This window comes from Morchella sextelata, assembly GCF_020137385.1.
Source record: "Morchella sextelata strain SCLS chromosome Unknown scls_26, whole genome shotgun sequence".
In the NCBI taxonomy this organism is placed as follows: domain Eukaryota; kingdom Fungi; phylum Ascomycota; class Pezizomycetes; order Pezizales; family Morchellaceae; genus Morchella; species Morchella sextelata.
In genome coordinates this window covers 290,068-317,620 of record NW_025408641.1, presented here as the reverse complement: position 1 = coordinate 317,620, position 27,553 = coordinate 290,068, and the positions used below count along the sequence as shown (strand labels likewise).

Sequence of the window (27,553 nt, the reverse complement as noted above, 5' to 3'; positions counted from 1 at the left end):
GCATAACTATATATTAATTCCCTTGAAGTTAACCCTTTATAAAATTACAGTAATTAAGCAACCGGCCACAGATGATATTGATACCCGAATTAACCTTAGGTTTCTACTACAGTGTCAGATGTAAGAATTCGTAATAGCCTTGGGGACAGTGATGAGAACTCCTTTCAGCGCGTCATATTTAGATCTTGGGGTAGATCTGTTGATAGGTCATTTAAGATACCGGTGATAACTAATCATCAATTGTGTTGAAATCGAGCGTCCTATGCTCCCTATTAGTATCAGGTGCGAACGGGTTGAGTAGGGGAGGAAGAACGGGTTGACTAGCAGGGCAGGAAGGCTGGGTTATGACGAGTGAGCATGAGTGATGCTTGCAAGGGCTGTGGTCAACGACCTTTTCTTCTGTCTTTCCTTCTCACTCACTTCTGTATCAAGCACGAGTAAATCAATAAAAGCTTTCATCGCTCCCAACAAATTGCAAGTACATGCAATCGAGCAAACAACAAAACTGATCGATCCCTGGCTCATGAAAGTTTAGGGCTGTTCTATGTACAGCCACTCTGCTAAAGTGTTCGTGATTCAGTTTTAATGTCAGTGCGCAGTGTGGCGCACCCGTGAATTTGATGTTATTAGTGTTGAGGTTCAAAACAACGAAAAATATATAATATAGTTCGTAAGTATTTATAAAAGAAGATAAGTCCTTAAAATACTCTTCATTGATTCCGGGAGCCATTGGTCACTGGGGGAGTCTTCTCTTGGGGTTTTGATGGCCCGCCACGGTTACATATGAAGAAATGTCTCACTCCGAAATCGTAATCACGAACACTTTTGCAGAGTAGCTGTAGTTATTATATTATTAGCAGTAGAAATTGAACCGTGACTTGATAGATGTTACATCTAATATTGGTGTTCGGCCGGTTATACTAATATCATGAACGATCAATTAAGTACATCTAAGCCCACCTCCCCCGGGCCCCCAGGTTTCTAAAGAGGCATCAAAAGCGTAGTAGAGTTTCACTATCTAACTAACCGAATCACCTACGATACAGTGTTTACGAGGGGAATCCAAAATACTGAGGTTCTTTTTGAGGTATGACCGATCATTAGCTCAGTCGAAACCTTTTCTTTCTTTCCTTCTTGGGGGAGGGGGGGGGGGTTGAGGAAAGGGACTTGCATAAGGGTGTGGTCAATACCCCAATACCCCCCCCCCCCCCCCGGTTTCCTATCTCACGAAAACAGAATATATCGCCGTTATATTTTACCTTTTATTCGTTCTGTCTCTGTAGTTTAAAACCGAGCGCGGCACTCCCCGCCGGCTCTTATGATATTTTACAAGCGGAAAGTGTAAATCGCGGGGCAAAGAACAGGCTACAGGCCGGCCGGAAATGAGATTCATATCCTGTTCCTAAAAGAGAAGAATATAGCTGCATGCTCAGGCTTGTGGAAAAGGGGCAAAATTTCCTACCGATCACCCGGACCAGAGACCGAGGAGAAAGAGAGAAGCCAGAGGACAGAGAAAAGTTAATGTTTCAAGGTCCTCAGAATTGATTAGCTTCTTCATTGTTCAAGCTCTTTTGCTGGAAAATTCACGTTCTAGCTTGCATGCATCCTAGAGAAACGCCTTAGACTTAGAAGTTCAAGTACTCTGTCTACATCTTCTTTACCAATTCCCGTTAACTTACTTGCCGCCCGTTTAGCCGCATCACCTTCCATTGAAGTTATAACTCTAGCCGTGTACGCGTTGCATTTGGGGACTTGGAAAGATATCACCCAAAACCATCACCATATAGCTGTTGTTGTTCTAGATCTTGAAAGTTGGAGTTATCTTTAAAAAGTAGTGTGGTCCACGCGCGAGGCATCGACGCCCGAGGACTTGCCTCGAGGCCTCTGCCTCGAGGGAGCTCAAGGCATGGGGGTCGACAAGGCGAGCATGCTCGAGGCAAACCCTCTTGCCCGCCGGCCTCGAGCTGCTCGAGGTTTAGGTAATCATAGTATTAGTGGCATATATTCAGTAGGGTCGATGTTTCTGATAGGAACATTGGAAGCATTAATTTCCTACATTTGCGTTCCAGTATTACAATAAAATACGACTTTGACAGATCTAAATATAGCAATTATCTGCCTCAAGCCAGCTCGAGCACCTCGAGGCATCCCCCATTTTTTCACGAGCAAACAAAGGCATGGACAACACGAGGCAGAGGCACCTCGAGCACTTGTCACTGCTCGCCTCGAGCAGCCTCGTGGACCACACTATTAAAAAGATTTGTTTATATCCACTAGCCATGTAATTTTGCAATTTGCGCGCCTCAGACTCACCAGCTTCCCCTTTAGATCGTCTCGACCTTTATTAACACGCAATATCTTCCGTTACTTCGAATTTCTAGTCCAAAGTCCAAGCGATTCCTAGAGGAATTCTGCTGGTCTAATGAAAAGTTGTCGATTCTTCCTGGAATTAACACACGACATAAACATGCATTTCCTCACGGATATGTGTGCATGTGAGCTATCAAGCTATAATAGCCCAAGCTTATATATATTAAAGATTGATCACGATGAGTTGGTCTAGAAATTCGAAAGTACACCGTACCAATTGCAACAGTAGAAAGCTGAGGCCAGAGAATAGTTAGTGAAGTTGTGCCGTGCAAAGATACTTATTGTCTTATTGCCAATACACTTAATTAGCTAGCATATAAGTCATAAAGATTCAATTAGGAACATTGCTGCTCTGAATACGTATTGACTACATGTAGCAGCTCCGCAGCTGGCGATGTTCCGCTCATGGACATGGCCACTAATTAAAGAATCACCTGTTCGAAAGAAAGTTCCTATTACTCCGGTTAATTGCACGTAGTGGAAGGTATCAGCCGGTCAAAGGTTTGTAGACATTGTACATATATATATTAGCGTAATGAGGTTGACTGATTTTGTTTACATCTCGTTTCATGCGGCGCAGACGGAGAAAGCCGTGTGAGCCTCGCCTAGTCAATAATTCCAGATTCCAGCCACACACTCTCTTTCAACCTCCAACGAACTAGCCACGAAAACAACGCCATCCCCAGGCTCCAGTTTCTCGTGAGAACGCCCCCAGACCTCAAAGCGCGCGACGGTCTTGCTGAAACTCGCCTTTTACTGCCTTAAGTACGTGCCGTCTTTCGAAATGGCGCAATCAGCAGCATCTTCGTTCGACGACTTTCAAAAACTGCACAACACACTGATAGATCCCCATGGCCCAAATCTAGCGGTGCTGGCGGAAGAGCTGGAATCACGCACTGCAGAACTGAAGAAGTTGCTCGAGGTTCCACCCAAGAATGATGCCAGTCGAACGAAGATCAAGTCCGGTAAGCTACATACTGCCTCCACGCGTTTCCCGGACGGGCCCGTACTAACTTTACCTTGCGCAGGAAAACTGGAGATTAATGGAGGAGAATACAAGATCAACGAGCAGTTTATCCAGGAGGCGACACAGCTGTCAGATGACTTCAACATGGATGAGGTAGAGGCAGCACGGCTGTTATTTAGGGGATCTGAGGAGAAGCAAAAGCTAGATCGGTCGGCCTTCCAAAGCGCCGTCTTTCTCTACCATACTCGTCGACAAAACCTTCTAGAATGCTTACGACTAATACTCTCCTACGCGTTCAACGATAATACAGATCCTGAACTACGAGAGTTGGCCAAGGACACGGTTGATGTGCTATCTCCACTCAAGACTTGTGGGCAAACGTTTGCCGAGAGGTGTATTTCAGCGATGGGGTCGGTGCGGCAATCTGTGGAGCAGTTGAGGGCGAAGGAGAAACATGATCATACGCTTGGGCTAGAGAGTACCCCAAGTAATAAAGAGGAGTTAGAGATGCACGTCCGGTTCCTAATGAATCAGCATGAAGCCCTTGCATCTAGTGTTTACTACTTGGTCAAACTGAAGCGGGCCACAGTCTCAGATTTCAAGGCTCTACTCAACACCGTCAAGACCTTTGAGAAACATGACACATTCACCCTTCATCACATGCTTCCATTGTACGCCTTCATCACTATGCTCTGCGAGACTGATTCACCTCTGAGCTTTGAGGAGACTATCCAACTTCATAAAGAGATGTTGAGTAACTATAAATCATCACCATGGCCGCTAAAATATATTCACGCATCCGTCAATATATTGTGGATAAGCGAATTTAATGGACTCTGCAATGATCCTCCAACCATCGATGCGCCAAGTCTTCAAAAACTAGACTACATGACCGATATATTTGAGCCATCAAAAGAGGCGTTGGAGCAGGGTGCATTTGAATTCTTACTTGCGGTGTGCGCGGACGTTAGTGCCGGGTGGGCCCTCAACGCAGCAAAAGAGGATTTGCACCGATTTTTACAGACTCGAGTACCGCCAGTCGATCACCGTGGTCATATATCAGTACCTTTCAGGTCATTAATGATCAATCAGATAGAAATTTTTGTGGACAGTTTCATCTCAAACATGGCAGATGTATTGAAAGATATCAAGACGCGGGAGGAAGAGGACGTATTGTTAGGGCGGAAGACTTTGGGGTATGAGCTAGAGAGATTTTTCCTTATCATTCATTATGCATATTTGGGGCGACGAGACGCCGGAATGGTATTTTGGAGTGATCCAGAAAGCAATTTGCACGGGTTTATCTCTTGGGCATCGATGAGGCAAACACCGTTTATGGCGGCTACCTTCAGCTTTATGCTAGCTTCATTATCGTTAGGCAAAGTTGCCGCCGAACACACCCACAGATTTCTTCTTGACGAGGCCAACCCCGGTAGCACGAAAAGGAGGACAACCTATCTGTCGTGGGATTACATCTTCAAACAATTTCAACTGTATATTGGCCAGTTAGAAAAGAGATCACAGCAGTTAGTCCCAGCGAATGCCTTCAGGCCTCCCCTCCCGCCGCCAATTGAAACTACGGAGCCTGCACCTGAATTGAGTATGATGCTGGACGGATTCATGCGGCTAATCTCTCAAATTGTACAAGAATGTCCGGATGCCAGAAATTGGCTACTTCATGAGAGCCCCTTCAGAATTGTCCCTGCTCTGTTTGAGCTTCTCGGGTTACAAGCGTCAATCCAACTGTGGGATTCTATTTTTTCAACCATCACTGCTTTCTTGACTGAGAAGACTGAAGTTATTAATGGCGAAATATGGAAAGCAATTGACGATTGGGCTCTTGGAGCTGCTCCCCCAACTACCGCTCTACAACTCGGCGTCATCCCTGGAAAAGCCTTCGCCCAAGCTGGGTCTGAGAAACTTGACGCAGTAGTTACTTCGGTCCATCCTGCGGAGGCCTTTGTGCGTCTGCTTGCCACTTTGGTTTCGCCGGCATTTCATGACCAGCTTAAAGACGCTCTACCATTTCCCGAAAACCTTGGTAGCATGAATCGGTTATCCGGGATCGACCCATACGTCGATTTTATTTTGGGAACGATTTTCTCAAGTACCACGGTGCAGAATCTTCCTCCCGACCTTGTACTTCCGGTAGACAAGCAAGATATCCCAAGCGAAAGGTTGACCCGCTCACAGTACCGGAGTTTTCGTCCAGCGCTCCAATCTAGCTGCTTGACTTTTATTCATACTTGTCTTGCAACATTTAACGAAGATCTTCTCATTATCGCGAGCTCCAACATTTCTCTTGATTCTGCGATGAAATCATCTTCCCTTGAGACCTATGCAAAGCTGCATCCATTTGCCAGGGTCATGGAACATATCCTTACTGAGAAGTGCTTTAACGTTTTCTACGAAATCTTGAAGCTCGGCGTTGAGGATCTACAAGCCACGGACGTACCATTTCCTCTCGTTGAATTAGTCATCAACATTTTGGATCTTGCGTTGCAAATGCAGACAACATTTTTTGAGTTTGTTCGTCCTTTAGTCAAGCGTGACGACGGCATGCGAAAGGTGAACGTAACTTCTAACGGATACGGGTCCATTGAAGAAGCGGTCCTACACCATTTGGATATCGCAGTGTTTTTAGGACTGTTTGTGGGGAGTGCCAACCAGGATATCACCATGGCTGCTTTGAGCCTCCTTGAAAGGCTTTCCACACGGCCAAAATTGGTATCAACGGCAGGGCCATCACATACGTTTGGGCGGAAAATAGGCAGGAATCGTCTCCTAGGGATTATCGAGTCAAGTCCGGAGTCTCGTCGGATTTTGTTCAATTTTATTCACCAATGGGATGCGGATGTTGATGATGAGAGCCCAGACATGCGGTACCCACTTAAATTTGGTATATTAAAATTGCTTAATAGCAGTTTATCGGAACAACCAAATGAGTATACCCTTGCTCACTTCTTACTTGGATTCGGATACGACGAACAAGACGGCATTAGTCTTAGTGTTGAAGATGGAGGCATTGGATCTGGAATTGCTCTTCTTCATAGTATTTTGGCGGTTGTGGATGATGTTGCTGTATCGGATGATGAAGGCATGGCTTTTGATGGAGCTCTGTGCCAGCTGAAGAATGAGTGTTTCACTGTATTCAAACGGCTGTGGAAAGCGTCTTCCACATCAAGTGAAATGCTTTATGTTCTTCGAGCTAACAAACTCTTGTTTTCTCAGTTCATGGGGGAGCAGATCCTTAGAACGACTAGCAAGTGGGATGGTGTTCAATTTGGTTGCCTAGAGTTCTTCCAAGAGGGTAAGGCTTTAGGGCTTTGCAATTACATTGGAAGACGGGCCTCATTATTCAATTATATTGCGCTGGAAATCCGACAATTGGCCGCTCAAGGGGCCTCAACAATGGTCTCAAAATATCTTTCAACACTGCTTGGAGTAACAAATCTCGATGGGGACCCAATGCAAAATATCCACATTATTGACCTTCTCGACTTCTTGGAACTAGAAGCGCCTGAAGCCCTACCAATTCCAAAAATTACCTATTTCCATGACCTCAACCTTGCAACATTTCAACTAAATGACCAATTCGGCAATCCGTCGTTTCACCTACCAAATATTGAACAAGTTCTACTGCTACGTAAGCAAGAGTTACTGACCTCAGGGACTGTACACCCTCATGACGAAGATGTGGTCCAAGCTGAACTCGCTGAAATTTTAAATTACCTATTTGCCGAGAACCAGCTCCGTTACTACAGAGGCGCAAGACTTGAGTGTTTAAAGTCTTGGGCAACGCTAGTTGCTGTCATGTTGGAAGATTGTGAATTCGAACCGGCGGCAAAAACCTCGTTTCTGCTACAGGCATTGCAGGCTATCATGCCGAAGGTCGAGTCGTACAGCAGCAGCGATATTGAGAGTGCTCATGTACTCAGTTCGTTGACACATTCTCTGATCACTCATCTCAGGTTCGACATCAAGACTTTCGGCAAAGGCCGGTCAAGCGACTTGGCAAGTGATCGAATTTACGACCTTTTCCGAGTTTCATTAAGGTGCATCCAGTCACCAATGGCGACAGCAAGGCTACGCGAAGACTTTTATAACATCGCATATCGGTCCCTGCAGGGCACATCGGACCTTCTACAGCAAGGAAGCGCTACCCGCAGTCACAATATCCAAACGATCAAGGCGTCCGGTGACCGCTTGTTGGAGGTTTTGTGCAACGATGCCTACTCAGGTGAGGGACAGTGCAAGATAGTTGCACTGTTACTTCTGGAGGCACTTGTTGCACTTGCTGCAGCTGAGTCATCGCATTACGTGGTTGATGCTTTGATGCGACAGAATTTCTTGGTAGTGCTCGTGGATTCAACAAAACAAATCCGCACGGACCTAGTGACCACCAACTCTAATGGTAGGTTTTCTAACCTTGGATGTTCCTTCTGCCATCACTAACAGAAAGCAGACATCCCTTACTTGATGCGTTCTTTCAAGGCAACCACTGGCTTCCTCGTCCGAATTGCACAGACTAGAGTCGGTGCAGGCCATATCATTAATGCTGGTCTCTTCAAAGCCCTTCGCGAGAGCAAGCTCTTCTCTGTTGATCCTGACCTTGGGGTCGGAATTAACGACCCCAAGGCTCTTGAGAAATACTATGAGCTTCTTACACATGCTACGCGTGTTGTCGTCGCCTGTATTCTTTCCAGAGGCCAGGCCAATCGCCAGGCAATAACCGCAGGAAAACAATTCTTGATGGAAAACCGGCCTGTCGTACTGTCGGTGTTTAAGAGGCATGCCAACATTGGAGGTCCACGAATGGAAAATACCAAAGACATGAATGAGTTGGTAGGAATGTTTGTGTTGTTGATTGCGTTAACGGATTTCGTTGAGGTTTGTTTACCCTACATGCAGCCCATGAGAGAGAACTGTGACTAATTGATTCACAGTACGAAGAGAGTCTGCCGATACATGCGTAGAGTGAGTCTAAGGTGAGGTTCGATATGCCAGTCTGTTATGCGTTATATAAAGGCACAATTGGGGTTTATGTTTTTTTTTCTTTTGATTCTGGATGGGATCATATGGGATGGTCTGTTCTTATGATACCAACCTGTTATGCTTGGACAACCCAGTAGAGTCCGCTACTGTTCTGTTTTCTTTCCTTTCTCTCGATCTTTTGATGAGTGTCGTGTAAATGTAATGTGCTACAAAATAGTTTTTTTTGGTGCGTGTGTAAGTGGAGTGGAGTATTATGGTTTCAATGGGATGAACCTTTGTGTGCATTTTTTTCGATCCTTATCAAGTGGTTGATGTAACGAGTGATGGTCTATGACTCTAATGTTGAGAAAGAGGGTCGCAACAAAGGACAGGTCTTAATTAGCAGAATGAGGGAGCGGAAACGATAAACTTCCAGATTACTACTCAATTCAAAGTGGCCTCAATAGTAACCAAACCCCGGACTCGAAAGCGAGGCTATTGACACCATATCGCCTCTAAAAATCTCTACCAGTAACACCTGTATGTTTGACGCCTTCTGTGGGAGTGGCCCCTTCGTCATTCCTCGGGCTGGGAGCTGTGCTCAACCGAACCCAGAAGGTTTCGTGTTTCGGAATTCCGAGTTCGTGGTCCTAAAGCGAAAGGAGGCTAAGCACAGTTGCTCTGAAGTAATAACCCCTGGCGGGATAATTGGCTAGTTCTAACAGAACAGGTGGGTTAATAGAGCCGTGTTAAAGTGGGGGGGAAGTTGGTTTAGTCTTGAGAGTCTCTTAAGCCCAGTAGATGTCTCAGTAACTTTTCAAGTGCCCCCGCCCAGGTTCTCAGTTAGGGTAGAGCCCTCAGCTTCAACCCCCGGGCCGCCAACCCCCAAACCCTGCAGTCCGGCGCGAGAGTACCTCTTCTCCTACTTTACTACTCTTTTGCTCCTCCCTTTGTCCACTCATCACCCCCATACCACGTGGTATGTCAGAGCACAGCTTTGGCTAGGTGTCTTTCTAGGAAGATAAAAAGGCAGGGCACAAAGACCATGAACTAACATACAGATAACACTAAAAAATCATGCTGTGGGGGCGAGAACCGGGCAGAGAACTTAGGGTCATCTGAAGATAATGCTAACGACACAACCTCAATCCATTGCAGAGGTTGCCGCGCGAGTGCAACTAACTCAAACGATGGATTAAAGCCTTAGCACTCTACATCATGGCTGGAACCCCGTACGTTACTGCGCAGAAAAGTTAAGCACGGCGTCGGAAGAATAGATGAAGCACCCTAGATTAATTATAAACAGTCGTAGCTACCAACTACACGACTGCTGGTCTGAAAGCGGTTGAGGTGAAGCTAGATATGGCATAGGCACTCAAAAATCACTGCCGACATACCACTACTATCGGTCTTCCCCTCCAAGAGATCACGGCCCGGCTATTTGGATCGCGCTACTAGGAATGTCCGGCGAGTGATATATTGTGATGCACATGGAATAATCACTACATACAAGAAAATGCAGTCCGGCGCACTTCCTGTTGTGCTTTATAGCAACCTTGCATTGCCACTTTATATTGTGGTAGATACTGCGTTCCAGTACAAGAAAGATTTAAACTAAGGTCTAAGGTTGTGCCAATCCACGATACAGATGATTGATATGCAGCTCGTCCTGACCGAAAGGTGCTCAGCGAGTACTAGAGGAACCAAAAAAAGTGCAAGTGCTATTACCTCGGAAAAATAAGAACGTGCGTACGGATCTTCACTCTATTTGTGTATGTTTGTGCTACGCAAGTTGGTTTTAGGTGATAAGCCCTTAGGGAGCTCATATAAGAGCGATGACCGACTGATAACTACAGGAGTGACTACCTTTGCGGCAATAAGGTAGCTTTAATGGGTAATAAATTAGTACCAATAATCTTGCGAGCGAGCATCGTGGAGGAATGGTTCATGTCTCAGACATTGGTAGCTGTGGGAGCTTCTTCTTTCGAGTATGGATTACTATCCTAGAGTGGTGGGAGGCCTGAAACCACAAACTGGAACTACAAAACTGTGACTATAAACTACAGCTATTAGGGTCGACTAACGGAATCGGGGTAGTTAGTGTCGGAAAGGGATAAAACGCAAATCAAACCGGATCATGGCCATATCTGTTATCTAGAGCCAACTACGCCCGCCAAATCGTCCGAGTGATAATCCATGAGTCTTTGTCAACGTTTCATGCTCGAGGCCTAGCACCCATGCAGAGCCTAGCACCATTACTTGAGAACTCCACATTTTACCTAACACCAAGCATGACTTGAGTGAGGATCATCCTGAGGGGTAAACTAAACAGACAATCCTGTCTCTCCTTCCATCGGAGCCCATCCCCCCCACTCTCGATAGCTCCCCACTCCCTCTCCTCGTTCGGGAAACGATAACGCTTGATCTCCCTCCACATGTGTAGAAATGACGCGCCGAAAGCCCAACCACGTATCTCTGTGTCACGCGAGAGTTCCCAAAGCCCGAATCATGGCGCATAAGCGAGCGCGTACCCTTGCATCGGGCAGGGATTGTTTGCTTTTTGGGTGCAGTTTTTTTTTTTTGCGTGGTGAGCTTCTTGTTGGGATCTAGTTAGTACAGATGAGTGGAGGAGTGGAGGAGGAGGAGCACTAAGATAGATAGAGGCCAGAGAGGTTTGAGGTGGGAGATAGGAAGCTATATACCACGCCCCCCCCCCCCCCGCCTCTTCCTCCTCCTCCGTTCTTTCCGAGTATCTGGGTAGCTGCTCTGCTTGGGTGGGGTATTTACATTATCTCGAGCTCCTCGTCCACCACCGCTAATATCCTCAACAAAGTCAAAGTCTCCTCCACCACCAGACAGACAGAGCATCACGATACCTCCACACCTCACGATGGGCCCTACACTCCCCACCCACGGCCAACTCAGCATGTCCGAACGCCGGAACACCTTCCCCCTCAGCAACTCGTCCCGTCAGAAGCCACGGAAGTAAAGCCCCCCTCCCCAAACCCCCCCCCCAAAAAAAAAACCACAAACTAACCACCACAGATGGCCGCTCGCCTTCCGCTTCATCAAAGGCGCCATCCACCACGCCATCATCATCCCCGTGTCCATCCACACCCTCTTCACACTCCTCATCGTCTCCCTCGACGCCCACAGCGCCTACAACCTCGGCATCCCCGCCTCCATCGTGCCCTCCCTCTCCATCGTCGTGGGCCTCATGCTCGTCTTCCGCAACAGCTCCTCCTACGACCGCTACTGGGGCGGCCGCACGGGCCTGCAGTCCATCGTCAACAGCGTGCGCAACCTCACGCGCTCCTTCCTCGTCTGCGGCCCGCTCGACGACGACCAGGACCGCGCCGAGACGGAGAAGGTCGTAAAGACGCTCGTCGCTATCATGTATGCCGTCAAGAACCACCTCCGCGGGAATTGGGGCGCGATGGAGTTTCAGCCGGAGTATCGCATGTTGGTGCCGGAGGGGCTGGACGGGCATGAGGGCGAGGGCGTGGGCATGGCGCTGGAGTTGGGGTTTGTGGTGGAGAGGTATATTAAGAGGGGCGCGAGGAAGGGTGCGTTTAATGCGCCGCAGTCGGCGATGCTGAATGGGCAGTTGAATGGCATTATGGATGCGTATGGGCAGATGGAGACTATCAAGTGAGTTCGTCGGCTTCTCTGTGACTTTGAGAGCGGGTGGGTGCTGACGGGCGGGAATGGATAGATTGACACCAATCCCCGTATGTCAGCAAATCCACCAGAAACAGGTGCTGGCGCTATACTGCTGCATCCTCCCCTTCTGTCTGGTGGACGAGATGGGCTGGTGGACTGTGCCCGTCTTATCCCTGATCTGCTTCACGCTCTACGGCATCGAAGGGTGAGTTTCTCCATCTTTCTATCATTGCCTGACACTAACTGACACTACTTAGTATCGGAGAGGAGCTCGAAGACCCATTCGGCTACGACAAGAACGACATCAAGATTGATGCCATCATCGAGGATGCCAGGCAGGAGGTGTTGGTCCTGCTGGAGGGGTGGAAGAAGGGGAGTGATGAGTATTACCAGTAGTGGTGGTTGTGGTTGGTTTGTCGGGAGTAATGGGTGTATGGGTAGTTAACTTCTTTTTTTTTTTTTTTGAATTTATGATTTTTGTGGTTTTTTGTGTCATTGACAGGATATGGGATGATGATTATTAAGATGTAAGAAGAAGTTATTAGTATTAGATAGATACCCCAGTAGGGAAAGAAAAATAACGAGTACCACGGCCATTGAAATACTATTATAGTAAGAAGCAAGAATCAAGAAGCTAGAAGCAAGAAACATCATATCTCATCTACACATAACCACGTTCATCGGGCCATATCTAGCTACATACATGTAATTAAGCAAGCCCATCCACCCCCCCCCCCCCCCCCAGGGCCCCCCGCTCTACAACCCCATCTAAATCTAAGTCTAACTCACCCCCGCCCACTCCCTAAACCACGCCAAACACCCCGCATTCGCCACGCTCGCCGACACCGCCACGTCCATCCCACACAGGATCTGCTTCACCGCAACCTCCACCTTCTTCCCGTTCGTCGTCACCGGTATCTCCGGACACGCCTCCACCACCGCCGGCACATGCCGCGCACTCAGCTCCCGCCGAATCCTGTCCCGCACCTCCTTCACCAGCTCCGCCGTCAGCTCCTGGCCTGCAGACAGCTTGACAAAGAGTACGACCTGCTCGTCTGTGTCCGTGGGGCGCCGACGGCCGATACAGAGGGCGTCGTCGAATTGCGTGGGGAAGTGTGCGAGGAGGATGTTGTACTGCGCCGTGTGTTAGCTATCTGTCTATCGAGGAGGATGCGGGGAAGAAGAGGGGGGGGGGGGGGGGAGGGGGATATTTACGATCTCAGCAGACCCAAACCTCACGCCCGCAGGCTTCAAGATGCCGTCGCTGCGTCCCAGCATCACGAGGCCCCTCGTCTCGCCCACGATCTTTACGAAATCGCCGTGATGCCAGACACCCGGGAACTGCGTGAAGTAGCTCTTCTTGTACAAGTTCTCGCCGCCGGGGCCCCAGAAGGAGACAGGCATGCACGGGAATGGCGTGAGGCATACGAGGTCGCCGGCGGTGTCATCTGGTGCTTGCTGGCCCGCAGGAGACCATGACTGCACGTTCATGCCGAGGCCGAGACACTGGATCTCGCCGGAATGGACGGGTGAGAGCGGGGAGGGCGCGCCAAAGAGGGAGATTATGTCTGTGCCGCCGGTGATCGATGCGAGGTTTACGGGGCCGAAGGCGCGGTATACGTATTCGAACGTTGAGGGCGCAAGGACGGCCGCGGTGGAGTATATAGCCTTGAGGTGCGGGAGGGGCGGGGGCACGACGGAGTGCTGCTCGAGGAGGGAGAGGTATTTGGCGGATGTGCCGAAGTGGGTGATGTTTAGTTCGCGGAGGAGGGAGGGCATGGAGAGGTTTCCCTGGGGGTGGAAGGGGGAGCCGTCGTAGAGGACGATGGTGGCGCCGAGGGAGAGCGCCGAGACGAGCCAGTGCCACATCATCCAGGTGACGGTGGTGAACTGGAAGAAGGTGGAGGAGGGGGTCATGTCGCAGTGGAGGATGTGCTCCTTTTTGTGCTGGATGAGGGTGCCGATTGCGCCGTGGCAGATACATTTGGGTTCTAGAGGTGGGTTAGTTGGGTGCTGTAGGAGGGGGGATATGGGAGTGACTTACTCCCGGTAGTGCCGGAGGAGAAAAGAATGTAGACCGGGTGGTCGGGGTCGAGCTGCAGAAACTCGAGAGGGGCGGCTTTGTCTGCGGCGGTGGAGAGAAAGTCGGCATAGACGTAGGAGTCCCCGTTTATGGGCTTTACGCTGGGGATGTCGGGGGACTGGGAAAACTTGTCGATCACGACGACGGCTTTGAGGGTGGGTAGTGCTGCGACTACGAGTTTGAGCTTGTGCATCACGTCGTGCACTTTGCCATTGTAGAGAACTGCGCTGTCGGCAAAGAGGATTGTGGGCTCTAGCTGTACGAGTCTGTCTAGAACAGCTGTAGCACCGTGATCAGGACTGTAGATGTGTATTAGTATGTCGTAGTGAAATTGAAGAGTGTGGTGAATATCACATACCTGATTCCAGACCATACGCAACCTAAAGACGTCGCTGCAAGCATTGCCACGAGTGCATCCACATGGTTCGCAACATAACCTACACAGCTTGCGCCAGTCAGTAAAGGCACCCCCCCCTCGCTCCCCTCCAGCTCCCCATAGCAATACAAAACTCACCCGCAACCCTATCCCCAACCTTCACCCGCCCCTTCATCGCCGCCGCACACGCCCTCACCCTCTCCCTCAGCTCCGCCCACGTAACAACCACCCTCTCCTCCCTCTCCGTCGCCTCCACCACCGCCACCTTCTCCGCACTGCCCACCGCCCTCGGGAACAGCAAGTTCTCCGCAAAATTGAGCTTCGCGCCGGCGAACCAAGCCGGGCGCGGATAGATGCCCGCGGCCTCGTCCACGACGGTGTCCCATCGCCGCGAGGCAACGATGCCCGTGTAGTCCCACACCTCGCCCCAGAACTGCGACGGGTTGCCGACGGACCACCGCCACAGGGAGGCGTCCTTGTCGGTCTCGGGCCCGAATTGGACGTTGTGTTTGGCGGAGATGCGGGTTTTGAACTGGTGCATTTGGGTGCTCTCGGGAGAGGGGTGCTCCCAGAGCTTGCGGCCTGGGATTGCCTCGGCGGGGGCGGGGGCGGTGTCGGGTATCATCTTTGGGGGCGAATTCTAGGTTTGGGGGGGGTTGGATAGGTACGCGGGAGCTTTGAGACGGGGGGGGGGGGGGCTTGGGCAGTTATATATGAGCTATATAACTGAGCCTCGGTCTTCGGAGTTGGCGGGTGGACCTGCGAATGGGACGCTGCTTGTTTGCCAAGTGCGTACCTGCTTTTGCGCGTGCAATTGAGCCCTCTCCTCGGTGTTGACAGTCGGTCGTGACCCGTGGGTGAGCCGTGGTGTGTATATAATATGGCCTGAGATGTTATTGGGGGTTGGGACCTGAGCGATAACTGATCTGCAGCGTCGGGAGAGGTGCGGTCTTGGCGAGACAGCGATCGGTTCCAGGATGGGATGCTCGGCTAGGGTCGGGTCGGGACGGGTGATGGCTGGTGATGCGGGTGCTCTGCGTTCCCGTGGGAGAGAGGATGCGAGGGCCTAGGGGCCTATATCCATGTAGCTATTTTGATCCATGGCTGCATCCTGAAGCACGGATGGAGATTGTGTCTTGGGGGGAGGAGCCATATACATGTATGTCTCAAGCACAGAATGCCACTCGCGGCTGCTACCGGGGACCGGGCAGACAGGTGCATCTCCCTGGGAACGACTTATCCCCCCGCGCCCTCTCCGTATGAGAGCCATAGGCATAAACATCCTGGAAATGATCAGCGCTTCTCGCTACGACAAACGACCGCGGAGCGTGTAATCTAGCTCTGTCACCCCCGGATAGCTAGAGAGCCCGAACGTCCACGTACAACGACCCAGTCCAGGCGAGCACACACACGGCCAGCCTGTCTTCCAATGGTTGTAAAACGTGGTTTTGTTGACCTGAGTTCCCCCCCGTCCTTTGAGTGTGGGCTTCAAGAATTCGCGCCAAGTATCGCATCGAGTGATATATTGTGATGTATTTTCGATATAAGGCCAAGACTGGCCACCAGTAGGAAATATAAACACAAAAGAATATAGATGAGAAACGTTTCTCTAACCCCGGACCCCCTCTATCCGGCCCTAGCCATTAATTGAATGGAGTCTAATGATCAGCTACATCGTAATAGGGGAAGAGGGGGAGACAAGCCAACGGCATAAGCCACAGAAACCAGCGTTAATTTGAGTGGCTCACGCCATAGTTCTATCTGTATCCACCAGAAGAGATAGCGGAATAATACGGAAGTTCGAGCTGTAGTACGTTACGGGCCAGAGCTCTAATCGATACCACACATGCCCCACTGGCCCTCAGTCAGGCCCACCCACCCAATAAGCCCCCAAAATGGGCAATAAATTTACAAAAAGTGATGCTGTGGCCATATACCCTTCGCGGGGGTACCTACCCAATACAGTACTGCAATATAATGGGCTACGTTTCCCGGTATATAATATACACCCCACAGACACTCCCACCCCCGGGATTGAACCCATGGCCTACTGATGGCCATGGGGACTCAACCCACTCGGTGTTCGTGCAAGACGAGCTGTCTACCCGTAGACTACACTCGCCCACACAATCTTTTAGTGCGCCGGAAGTAATACTTAAGGGAGATGGGTAAGAGGTGCTAGGGAAACCTAACCCTGCCATGGCAATTTACCACAACCTACACCACGACCCACCGGCCAACCTCTTGTAACCGAAACGAAGACAGGAACGAGTTCTTGCCTCTTTTGTACGTTGTAATGCATAGACTCCATCTGCTCTGAAAAAGTAGATTACTTGCTGTGATAGGATACCCTCTACCCACATGCAATACTCCAAGGCCCTCATGCCCCTAGCTCTAGCTTTCCGTGCCCTTTATACAGCAAAAGACATCACGACAAGTACATATGCATGTGCACAGCGCCCAGTAGCAAAACTACCCACCTTACGTTTACCGCGCCTTAGAAACCACCACCACCACCACATCCAGCACCATAAACACCCCATCCCCACCGGCCGCCTAACCCTGCAAACAAACACCGCACCACCACCACCGCACGTTCCCCTCCTCCTACGACTCAACCCAACCCATATATGACAACCCTGCACCATTCATCTAAGTTCCGCTCTCCGCCGGCTCTTCACTACTTGTATCTACACGACGCGACCCAGGCGCAAATGTATCAACTGCCCGCCCCGCGCACTCGAATCAGCACCAACTGTACGCCATACACCCGCCAGCGGAGAGAAAGGGGGGGGGGGGGGGGTTACGGTTGCAGAGGATGGCAATGGTCAAGCCGATGCTGATGATGGTGGTGAGCGTGAGTGCTGCCTAGGTTGAGTTAGTGGTGGCGGTACAGTTGTGGGGTATAAGGAGGGGGGAGGGGGGGGGGGGCATACGATTCCGTGGGGTCCCATGTTGAGTTGATGTGTGTAGTTAATGTGGGAGTGATGGAGGGTTGGAGAAGAGGAGACTGGGGGGGGGGCGTGTTATATATCATCTGGAGTTTCTTTGTGAGGAATGCGTGTTTTGATAAAGCAATATCTGGTGTTTTGGCATAAGGTGATATGGTCGTCAGGCCATGGGCCACATGCACAGGCTATGGTATGTACTTGCATGAGATATCACTCGTCGCCAGATACAGATACCCGCGGGCATTGAGCACCTTCCTTATCTCTTATTACTGGCACTGAGTATTGCGTCTTGATTGAATGTGGATAGATGCTGTGTTGGTGGTGTGCATTGGGTATTCTTTGTTTTGAAGAACGGTTAGTTTTAAATATGGATAGTTGACGTGCATGGAGATTATGCCGGTTGGGAGCGGGATGATGACGGTCATGGCCGCAGAAGGTGGTCACATTTTCCCCGGAGCAGAAGTTGGGCCATTACCTTAGATGAGAGCCTGACACCGGGCACTCGATGCCCGTCTACACATTACATTACCACTATCTACCTATCTACCTATCTACAACCACACCCAACCCCACCCCACCCCACCCCACTACCCCCTCTCCAACCCATTCACAACCATATACCTACTCAGCCCAATCCACCCCCACCTAAACCACCTCATCTGGCTCTTATGGGCACTCACCATCGCCTCCCTCGCAACCCTCACCTCCCCCACCGAACTGACAAACCAGCCCGCCCCCGCGCCCCTCCCCCCCAACACCGCCTGCACAACGCCATCCAGCACAAACAGGTACTTGCGCACGATCCCCACGGTCCCCAACATCCACAGCTCCACCCCCGCCGTCTCCGACAGCCCCAACACCCACTCCTGCGCCCCCCGCAGACACGAGATGTGGTTCGGATGCCCGGACACCCCGCGCTCATCGAAGGTGATCAGCACATGCGGCAGCACCTCATGGCGCTCGCGCAGCACGCGCGCAATGGTGGCCGACGGCCACGGACTGTGCATCTGGTCCTGCAGCTCCCTGTTCACGCGCTCTATTAGCCACTCTCGCCTACAACCCGCGGTGGGGGGGGGGGGGGGGTGGCGGTACGGATGGTCAATGCTCTCCACACGCTCCTCCGGGACGCCGAGGCGCGCGCACGAGTCGACGAGCTCGTGTTTGCGGATGTGGCCGATGCCGTCGGCGTTGCCGGTGGAGAGGCAGATGACGGAGAGGGTGTTGTTGAGGTGGGGCTTTGTGAGGGCCAGCAGCGTGGGGGAGAAGAACATGGCCTCGTCGTCGGGGTGCGCGATGAGAAGGGTGATGCGCTTGTTGCGCGGGGGCGCGGTGCGCGTGGTGAGCGCGTAGAGCCAGGTGAGCGCGAGGGTGAGCGGGAGGAGGAGCGCGTGGAGGAGGTTCATCGTGGTGGGGATGGCGGGGGGTGGTGGTGGGAGCTGGAGAGAGAGAGAGTTGAGGATAGTAGTAGAGTAGAGAGGTAGGGATGTGCGAGGGTTTCAGTAAGTAGCCTCCTCCTCCGCCGATACCTGGAGCAACTATGTAGAGTACCTGCTCTGCTATGCATAATCGACAACACCCTCTCCACGCCGAGTAGCTGGTAGAGCACTCTACATAATGCTTGGTATATCCGAGCCCACCGATCGTGACGAGATAACCTACCTGTGCCTGCTCTGCCCCCGCAGGTCTTGATGCTTCACATACATGTCGATATTGGTTTCAGCGCTGCAGGGGGCTCCACAGCGACAGAATATATATACGCAATCTAGACAACCACGTCACTCGTCGCTGTCTCTGGCAGAATGCTCTTTACTTTACCTCTTGCTCTCGGCAGTGTGTACCTACATAGATACATCCTCTCTGGCCCCGCGGACCGGAGCAATTGCTGTGTTTCAGCGCGCGGAATACACACATGTGACATGCGGGTGCTTGGCGGTGAGTGCAGGGCCTGGATCATGGCAGAGCACTCGGCCCTCTCCCGCGACCACACCGCACCGGGCTCCGAGCGGCACCCGAGACCGTAGAGAGGGGCGGAAAGGCGGGCTGCTGCTATCCAGCGGCAGCTCTGTCGAAGCCGTGCAGAGGTCCTCTCCCGGGCCTCGGATGGCTGCGAGCCTCAGTGGGCTGGTGTCTTATGTAATCCACGCGCCAGCTCAGGGGAAACCCGCCGAACGGCAGCTCCCGCTCCCGCTCCCAATCCTCCTCCACAACTCAGCTATTCACACCACAATCGCCTCACGCTCCGCAATCCACCACTTCACAAACACCCAAACCTCAATCCCAAAACACACCGCACCGCACCGCACCGCAGCAATGGCAAAACCCAAATCCAAACCCGCCAAAGACCCCATCACAATCGCCGAAATGCCGCTCTCGCGCCCCCCTCCCAGCACCAGCACCAGCACCACCGATGGCGGCGGCGGCCCACGCCCCAAAACGCTCGTGGACCTCATCGAAGAGAAGCGGCCGCGGCACCCCGACGGCACCCCGATCCTGCCCTCCGACGGCGACGACGACGACGTGGTGCTGTTCGGCGCGGGCATGACGGCGGTGACGTGGACGGTGCCGCTGGCGATGCTGCTGTTCACGTTCGACGTGCTGGTGCACCAGCAGTACGTGCAGGAGGTTGACGTGGCGGAGATCTTGTGGCGGGTGGTGAAGGCTGTGCCTGGTTCGTATTTTTCTCCTTTCCCCTAGTTTTTGTAGGAAGGGGGGGGGGAGGGGGGGGTAGAGGCTAATGTGGTGGGTGGGGAACAGCGATATTTATACTCCTCTACGTGTTCCACCCGCGGCGGCACTGGGCGAGCGTGCAGCTGTTCTTCTTCGTCGTGAGCGTGGTGGCCGGCTGCTGGGTGGTCCATGCGGTGAACAAGTATGGCTACTACAAGGTGATGAAGCGGGCGCCGCCGGTGGGGACGTTGTGGATCTGGGCGGCGGTGGAGATGACGCTGGGGCCCGTGGTGCTGAGTTCGCTGGTTGTGGCGGGGTATACGTGGTGGATGGGGTATGGGTTTTAGTAGATGTAATGGCGGGGGAGTGGGGGGCTTTTAGAATGGGCTTTGGCGGTAATATACCATTATGTTGTTGGCTGCGTAGTTGGGTTTTTTTTTTTTGGTAAATGTCTTGAATGGTGTTTTGCACAGAGTGTAGGCCGTATTTGGACTTGTGAGTTTTTGGTAAAAAGTGCAATGCTAGCTCCGAAAAAGTGCTGCCAAGATGGAAGGGCAAAGCTTATTTCAGTCATTGACTCTAAGCCCAACTGATTGAAGATGTGATTGCAGCGTGATGATATGAGAACAACGATTCCAATGTGTTTGAGTATATTTGTACTGATTATTAGATTTATATCTACGAGCCCCCCAATATACAACGCTCACGCCCCCATGCTCCCGCCATGCTAAAATACACCAGCTAAAACAATAAAACCAAATCACAAAAAGCCCCACATCAAAACAAAAGAAAGCAATCAAAACGACAAAGGAAATAAAAAAACTATAAACAAGTACGCCCCCCATCCCCCCATCCCCCCATCCCACCTCATAAACCTAAACACTAAGCATCATCAACAATTAGGACTGCCTCCTCAAGTTCATCTGCAACTGCCTATCCAAGTCCGCACTCTCCATCCTGCCATGGCCAACCCCAAACTGCACCGGCGCCCCAGGGTGGAACCTAAACTCGACCGGCGTAGCCGGCACCTCGCCCTTCAACCCCATCTGCGCCAGCTTCTCCTTCACGCCGTCCCTGCTGGCCTGATTCGAGACCCAGCTGTTGACAGTCCTAAACTTCGGCTCCTCGCTATCGACGCTGCTCCTCTTCGTAGTCCACGAGAACCTCGACACCTGCGGGACCGGCGGCTCCGGCGGCGGGCCGAACGACGCATACATCTTCCTCGCAGCGGCCTTCTCCGGGTACGGCTCCGTCTGGCTAATTGACGACTCCATGCCAGGGGACCGCATCTCCTCGTAGACGGGCGGGAGGGGCTCGGCGGGGTTTGCGGTTTCGGGGCGGTAGAAGGTGCCCGGGTCGACGTTGTGCGTGGGCGGGTTGATGAAGACGAGTGGTGGGGGCTTTGGCATTCCCGGGGGCGACGGAGGCGGCCCCGGTGCGTTGGCTGCTGCCGCCGCCGAAGAGGGTGCTGGGCGGGGCGGCGGGGTAGGGGTAGGGGTGCTTCTCGTCGTTGTAGGTGACGGGGGCGGGGCGGGCTTTGCGCACGCGGTAGAGGAGGAAGGCGATGAGGGCGAGGACGAGGATTCCGCCGATGGTGCCGCCGGCGATGGCGGCGTTGCGGTTGTGGGTGTTGGCGGGAGAGGGGAGGATGTTGGGGAGGGCGGTGGGGGTGGCTGTACTTGTAGTAGATGGGAGAGTGTCGGCTAAGGCGGTGGTGGTTGCGGTTGCGGTTGCGGTTGGGAGAGAGGCGGAGATGGTGGAGCTGATGGGCGGGCGGTTTCGGGAGTCGTTTTGTGAGGACTGGGTAAGTAGATATTAGTATATATAGATCTAATGAATGTCTGAGGATAAATATAATATAACACATACATCATCGTCATCCTCATCATCACTAGCATCGTCATCGCTATCAACTTCGTCCTTCTCAGCTTTGATATCCTTATCCAGATGCACCGCATCTTCAATTGTCTGATTCAGAGAATCCGAGTTCTCCTCTGCCTCCCGGCGGTCAAGTGGAATTGCGGAGACTGCCGCAGCAGCGCCGAGAAACAATGCATATCTAAGGCGGAGGTTGTTGTTTGGCATCTTGATAGTTTGCTAATGATATTTTTAAGAGTAAATTGTTTTTGAAGGTGTAGAATATTTTGAATGCGAGGAGGCAATGAAGCGGTCGCAATTCGGAGCAGGAGAGAGGTCGTTATTGTAAAAATGTGGTACGTGCCGGACGTAGACTGGAAAAATATAAAAAGTGGTAGATATTTATTTTTACTGGAACCACAAATTCAAGGCACTGCCCAGAGAGCTAGAATCGAGCCTGTCGAAGAGGAAAGAAGGAAAGAAAAAAAAAAGGAGAAAAAAGTTTGCTCACCAAAGGAACGTAAGGTGAAAGTAAGAAAAGAAAGGAAGAAGGGAAGAAGAAGGAATGAAAAGAATCGAAATATTCGAAGAGTGTATGAAGTGAAGATGAAGCCCGTTCAGTCACAAGTCCAAAACTCGTAAGGAAGCGGATGTTGCCCACCAATGTATATAACCCTTTGGCACCGTACAAGCTGGAACTAGTCCGTAGCGCGTAAACAGGGGCATCCTATACTTAGTTATCCACAACCCACTGTACGTAGGTACATTTTGATTTGTGCATGAAGCCGCCCGCAAGACGATCATTTCAACTAGTCGGGGCTGGTACGGCCCCCCCTAAAACGGGCATGAAACCATATGTGTCTCACATCAACCTTTCAATACAAAAGGAAATCGGGGTAAAAAGGAAAGCCTCTTATGTCTGTAGCGAAGTGAGGGCTTACTCGGATGAGTCCCGGATTATGCAAGATGTTATGTCTTTCTTGTCTAGAAGAAAGGAATATTAGTACGGTAGTGTTATGAAAGCAGTAGTCTGGACTTACTGAGGTTGAAGGGGGGTACCCAGTTAGTACCCGTTGCTAACCCACAACAACAAAACCGCCTCCCACAGGCAACCCCTTTACCAGCATTAGGTACCTCCAGCTCCCGGCTTAAATTGATTCCTCTCCAAACAAACTCTAGCGAGAAAACTTCCATTACACAAACACCGTCGGTCTTCTACACGAGTGGTAGAGTGGAGCCCGGACATGACGAGGAAGGACGAGGATAGCTACATCGAATAGATTGCTCGGATTAAATTTCGTTAAAGGACCTTGTCGCCAGGATGACCATAACTCGGATGGAGCCGAGCTAATCATATCAAGGATTAAGCAGATCTGATCTCGTTGTTTTGCCAAGGAGCTGAATGGTGGTGAATAATTGGGTATTGGAACGCCCCCGAATAGTAGACGAAAAAAAAAGAGGCATAGTTGAGCTTGCAATTATAGCCTACCCTAGATAGCCATTGTGTACCTAATTATGTATTCAGCTCTTTTGCATCCTCCTCTAGTCACGAGAAAACTTCACGTCCAATCAAACCCCACTTGGCAGGAAACATACTGGTACCTTCAACCAGCCAACCAGTAACGTACTAATAGTAGTGCTTCTAAGCACTCGAAAAGAACTACTCTCAAAAGACTAAAGATAATCCGAAACGTTGCAGTTTAGTTGCTTCTATTTGACGATGAGTTTATTCTTCTTCCGGGGTACGTTAGCTGCGCATGTGAGATAGAGCAATCGTGAATTCCTCAGCCAGCGGCTACATAAACCCCAAGAACCTCACGAAGCGCCACTCGCACCTTCCCGCTTCTCTTCCCCATTCACCCCTCCACCTATTTTACTTGAGGCTCCGACGGGCATACGTACCCCGACGTCTCGAGTTACCTTTCCATAAGTGACCTGAAACGGGCAAGATCTGGAATTGTCACTTCAAGGCTTGAGTTACCTCGATCTCGTAGAAGGTTTCGAAGGGTTGACGTATGTGCCCTTTTGTTCGCGACAAGACAAAGTAAGGCACTTTTCGAGATGTCGATCACCAACAGGTAGAGGAGAAAGGATGCCTTGTGGGTGTGTGGATTTCCGGTGTTTGGGAGAAAGTAAAGGTGCGGCGACGGCGGTCCTGGGAGGTGGCCGATTCGCTCGCTCTAAGAGAAGAGGATGTAGCTTCCCATCCGGCACCGACCACAAGGACCTGGTAAACAAGCCAAGGAGCTTCCGCTCGCATAATCCCTAGTCTGCAGCAATCAAAGGTAAAACTTTGTTTCTGTTTATTGATGTTTATTCTTATTCTTATTCTTATTCTTATAATATATCCAAGCCCGACGCGAACTGCGCAATTGATATCGGGCCCTACATGTGCTTCTTCAACGACCAGGGGTGGTGCACGGTGGGTACATGTACCTACATCCCACGGCTATTTGTACCTTGCAATACGTTACGCACACCCCCTCAAACAAGAGTACGTATGTGTGTGTATGTTTCTTTGGTCCGGGAAGGAGGGAAATAATAGGCAGGAAGGCTTATAATTCTGTGGGGTGATATGATATGATTCGCAGCCAAATAATAAGAGAGTGTTTTGTTCGGTAGGGATTGCATATAACCGGAGGCTCGACTTGGAGACGAGACGAAGAAGCAGCTTGATTGGTCTGGGGGGGATCCTCGTACCTATATAGTTGTTACCATGCTATACTAGCGACCTGCATGTCATGTCTCCCAAACTACATGTATACATCCTGCCCTATCCACCAGTGCACCGCCGGGACCATAGCGTTTGCTCAATACAAGTACATGAACTGATTTGTTTGTGGGGACAAGAACAGCTCATTGAGATTCGAGATATAGTAGAGTCGAAACGTGATTGATGCGAGACAGAATTTTTCTTTACTCTGTTTCACTCTTCACTTAACAACGTTACCATAGCTAACGTCTCTCCCTCGAAGCACAATCGGCCCAGTTCGGGTAAAGGGTATTTCTTATTTGGAAACCAAGTAAACGGCAATTACACGCCGTAAAGATATCGATTTCCCGGCGGACGTTGGTGCAGTGATTTCCGGCATGAGATATCACTCGTGGTGCACATCACATACGTGTATAGGATTTCACCCGTGTAAACATGCAGTTTCAGGGCCCAGCCACGGCGGTTCCCCGGTAAAGTACTGCAGGAAGACTACGTAGTCATTATTCTGGGTGGCCTGTAATCGAAGACTCGAGCAATTACAAATGCATTGTTTTGACCTGCCGGACTGCAGAGGAAAGAGAGGGTGACAGGCTTCTAGGATCCTATGATGGCGACAAAATCTATGAAAACTCAATATGGACTGTTTGGAGCCACGTTTAAACTACATATACAATACATGATGTAGTTGTCCACAACAGTTGGAAATGCCAGAACGCAGTAGTATTCAGACCACCTCACAACAAGCAACGGCTGGCCCACAAATGACAACAGTGATATCTACATGTATGCATGCACATCTATTTCCCTTGACTCGTATCTATTGAACGAACTTCTAGACAGACGCGGTAAGCATCTAGAAGGCAGTCTTTTATCACAGCCGAAACACTTCCTTCGTCCCCATCCAGGAGAAAGGCTGACCACTTTAACAATCAATCCCGCCGAAAGCTACTCGGAATAGACAGCTGCAGTCTTACAGGACCGATAGCACAGTCGCAATCAGGCTTCCAGCACCATGGGTCATAGCCGATGAAACACCCAATAACTTCTACCCCATCCCGCATACTCCGCGACGCCAAGTGTGCGCGAGGCGGCAGTTCACTCTCCACCATTCCTTTGACGCCGTTCCAATTCAAGCATCCCATTACTCGACGGCTAATATTTCCAAGTTACACCTCTAGTTTGGTGGGGAGGAGTAGGCCTTTCCGACGGGTTTCATTGCACACCCAATGACGGAGAGAAGGGCAGCAATTATAACCGGATTTAATAGCTATAATATCCCAGCTAATGAGCACTCCTGAGAAGCGTATCTTAGCATGGACTCGGGAACCGGGGATTGGAGCTTCTTTGCTGCTTGGCTAGGAATGTCATCGATCCTGATGGGGGGCTGCTTTCGAGGTGCCGGCTTGACATTGCTGGTTTATCTACTTATTCGGCAATAGTAGTGTCCACAGCACCAGTACAGCGAAAGTTAAAGAGTGGGTCGGGCTTACGCACACCGGATTTCACCCCTATGACAGACATAGCCGTGATGGACAAGTCGCTATATCAATTGTCCGAGCACACTACTATGGGAGTTAAAAGCTGTGCGACAAATTTGTTCCTAGGCGCCAGCCCAGTGTAGAATTTCCCAGCCCATGGCCAGGGGAATACCTGATCCCGTTTCCTTTCCTTTTCTTGACGCCAGCGCAAACTAAACTACTTGGACACTATCACTCGTCAGAGTGAACAATAAATAGAGCGAGTGGTGCTCCCCCAACCGCCATGGAGTACCCAGTGGTGCCTAGTGGTGCCTTGCCCATGTGGCACTCCAGCTATATGCAGCTACAAATTTATCCCCCCATCTGTTAAAAAAATCTGCAATCTTCACAGCTATAAGCCAGAGCTGTATACTCGCAGCTCAACAAACCAAATAAAACAAACCCAACAAACCAATCCCAATAAAATATACTAAGAAAAAGAGAAGAACGCAATAAATGAAGGAAAATCAAGAAAAGAGGTCCTATCAGCAGACTTAACTCACGGTTCCAGTCCCCGTGCCGTTCTCAGTAATAATAATCTTCCTGCGATGCAGGCCAATTGGGTCATCAAACCTAGACACCCTCTCCCTCTTTGGAGGCGGCGGAGGCGGGGGAGGAGGAGTGGCATCACGCACGGGTACCAGGTCCACCAGGTCCATTTCCATGTCATCCTCGTCCTGCTCATGCGAATGAGCATGGTCATGGGTTTGATCGGGTTCTGCCATCTCCTGCTCCCTCTCCTGGTGCTCCTGAGGCCTGTCTTGCCTTTGCGTCTCCCTTTCTCTCTCGTGCTGTGGGGGCACCGGCTTCTCCTGCTCCTGCTCCTTCTCCTTCTCCTCGACCCCATTCTCCCTCATGATACCCCTGACCTTGTCTTCAATCTCGCACCTCCGCTCCGCCAGCATCCTTTCCACCTCCCTCTCGGCCTCGGCCAACCCTATAAAGCCCTCGAGCAGCTCCGCCGCCGAGCTCTTGTCGCGCACAAGCAGTGTTGGGTCGCGCTCAATCTCTGTAGTTGTTGTTTGCTCAATCCTTAGGGTGAACGACTTGCCCGCTTCCTATACACACATGGAGAGTTGTCAGCGAAAGCTCCTAATTTAGCTGTATCTCCCGTGGCAAAACCTACAGAGTCGGCAAAGTTCTGGTAGATGTCCTTCCGGAGGGTATCAAAGTGGCCGCGTTTCTTGTAGGTCGTTTTGAGGTTGTTGATTGTAGTCTTTGCGGCCGCGGTGAGAGGGGGCGGGGGTGCTGGGCGGGGTTGCGAGTGGTTTGAGTGGTGGGAATTGTGGTGGTGCGAGTGACGGGGCGGGGAGGTGGACGAGGGGCGGTAAGAGTCGTAAGAGTCGTGAGAAGCCATTGCCAGCAGAAAACCTGTGAAGACGGAGTTATATGTGTGTGGATATGAGGTAATTGAG

At 50.9% G+C, this 27,553-nt stretch overlaps 7 protein-coding genes across 7 annotated transcripts; 3 read left to right on the top strand and 4 right to left on the bottom strand.

Moving 5' to 3' along the window:
• Positions 1-3,154: 3,154 nt before the first annotated feature.
• On the top strand, positions 3,155-8,313 carry H6S33_008346 (uncharacterized protein; the record flags this gene model as incomplete). Its single annotated transcript, XM_044839978.1, has 4 exons — positions 3,155-3,335; positions 3,399-7,751; positions 7,803-8,227; positions 8,284-8,313. The coding sequence occupies 4 exons, from the start codon at positions 3,155-3,157 to the stop codon at positions 8,311-8,313; spliced, it is 4,989 nt and encodes a 1,662-aa protein (XP_044687891.1).
• Positions 8,314-11,201: 2,888 nt separating this feature from the next.
• H6S33_008345 (uncharacterized protein) lies at positions 11,202-12,370 on the top strand (the record flags this gene model as incomplete). Its single annotated transcript, XM_044839977.1, has 4 exons — positions 11,202-11,296; positions 11,357-11,962; positions 12,027-12,179; positions 12,232-12,370. 4 exons carry the CDS (start codon positions 11,202-11,204, stop codon positions 12,368-12,370), a joined length of 993 nt encoding a protein of 330 aa, XP_044687890.1.
• A 384-nt stretch (positions 12,371-12,754) lies between these two features.
• H6S33_008344 (uncharacterized protein) lies at positions 12,755-15,058 on the bottom strand (the record flags this gene model as incomplete). Its single annotated transcript, XM_044839976.1, has 6 exons — positions 12,755-12,964; positions 13,022-13,108; positions 13,190-13,965; positions 14,019-14,356; positions 14,416-14,494; positions 14,572-15,058. The coding sequence occupies 6 exons, from the start codon at positions 15,056-15,058 to the stop codon at positions 12,755-12,757; spliced, it is 1,977 nt and encodes a 658-aa protein (XP_044687889.1).
• A 2,913-nt stretch (positions 15,059-17,971) lies between these two features.
• H6S33_008343 (uncharacterized protein) lies at positions 17,972-18,787 on the bottom strand (the record flags this gene model as incomplete). The annotated part of the gene is made up of 2 exons (XM_044839975.1): positions 17,972-18,407; positions 18,477-18,787. 2 exons carry the CDS (start codon positions 18,785-18,787, stop codon positions 17,972-17,974), a joined length of 747 nt encoding a protein of 248 aa, XP_044687888.1.
• Positions 18,788-19,484: 697 nt separating this feature from the next.
• Positions 19,485-20,398, top strand: H6S33_008342 (uncharacterized protein; the record flags this gene model as incomplete). The annotated part of the gene is made up of 2 exons (XM_044839974.1): positions 19,485-20,052; positions 20,139-20,398. The coding sequence occupies 2 exons, from the start codon at positions 19,485-19,487 to the stop codon at positions 20,396-20,398; spliced, it is 828 nt and encodes a 275-aa protein (XP_044687887.1).
• Positions 20,399-20,950: 552 nt separating this feature from the next.
• H6S33_008341 (uncharacterized protein) lies at positions 20,951-22,136 on the bottom strand (the record flags this gene model as incomplete). The annotated part of the gene is made up of 3 exons (XM_044839973.1): positions 20,951-21,451; positions 21,474-21,851; positions 21,921-22,136. The coding sequence occupies 3 exons, from the start codon at positions 22,134-22,136 to the stop codon at positions 20,951-20,953; spliced, it is 1,095 nt and encodes a 364-aa protein (XP_044687886.1).
• Positions 22,137-26,632: 4,496 nt separating this feature from the next.
• H6S33_008340 (uncharacterized protein) lies at positions 26,633-27,495 on the bottom strand (the record flags this gene model as incomplete). The annotated part of the gene is made up of 2 exons (XM_044839972.1): positions 26,633-27,196; positions 27,265-27,495. 2 exons carry the CDS (start codon positions 27,493-27,495, stop codon positions 26,633-26,635), a joined length of 795 nt encoding a protein of 264 aa, XP_044687885.1.
• Between the last annotated feature and the right edge of the window lie 58 nt (positions 27,496-27,553).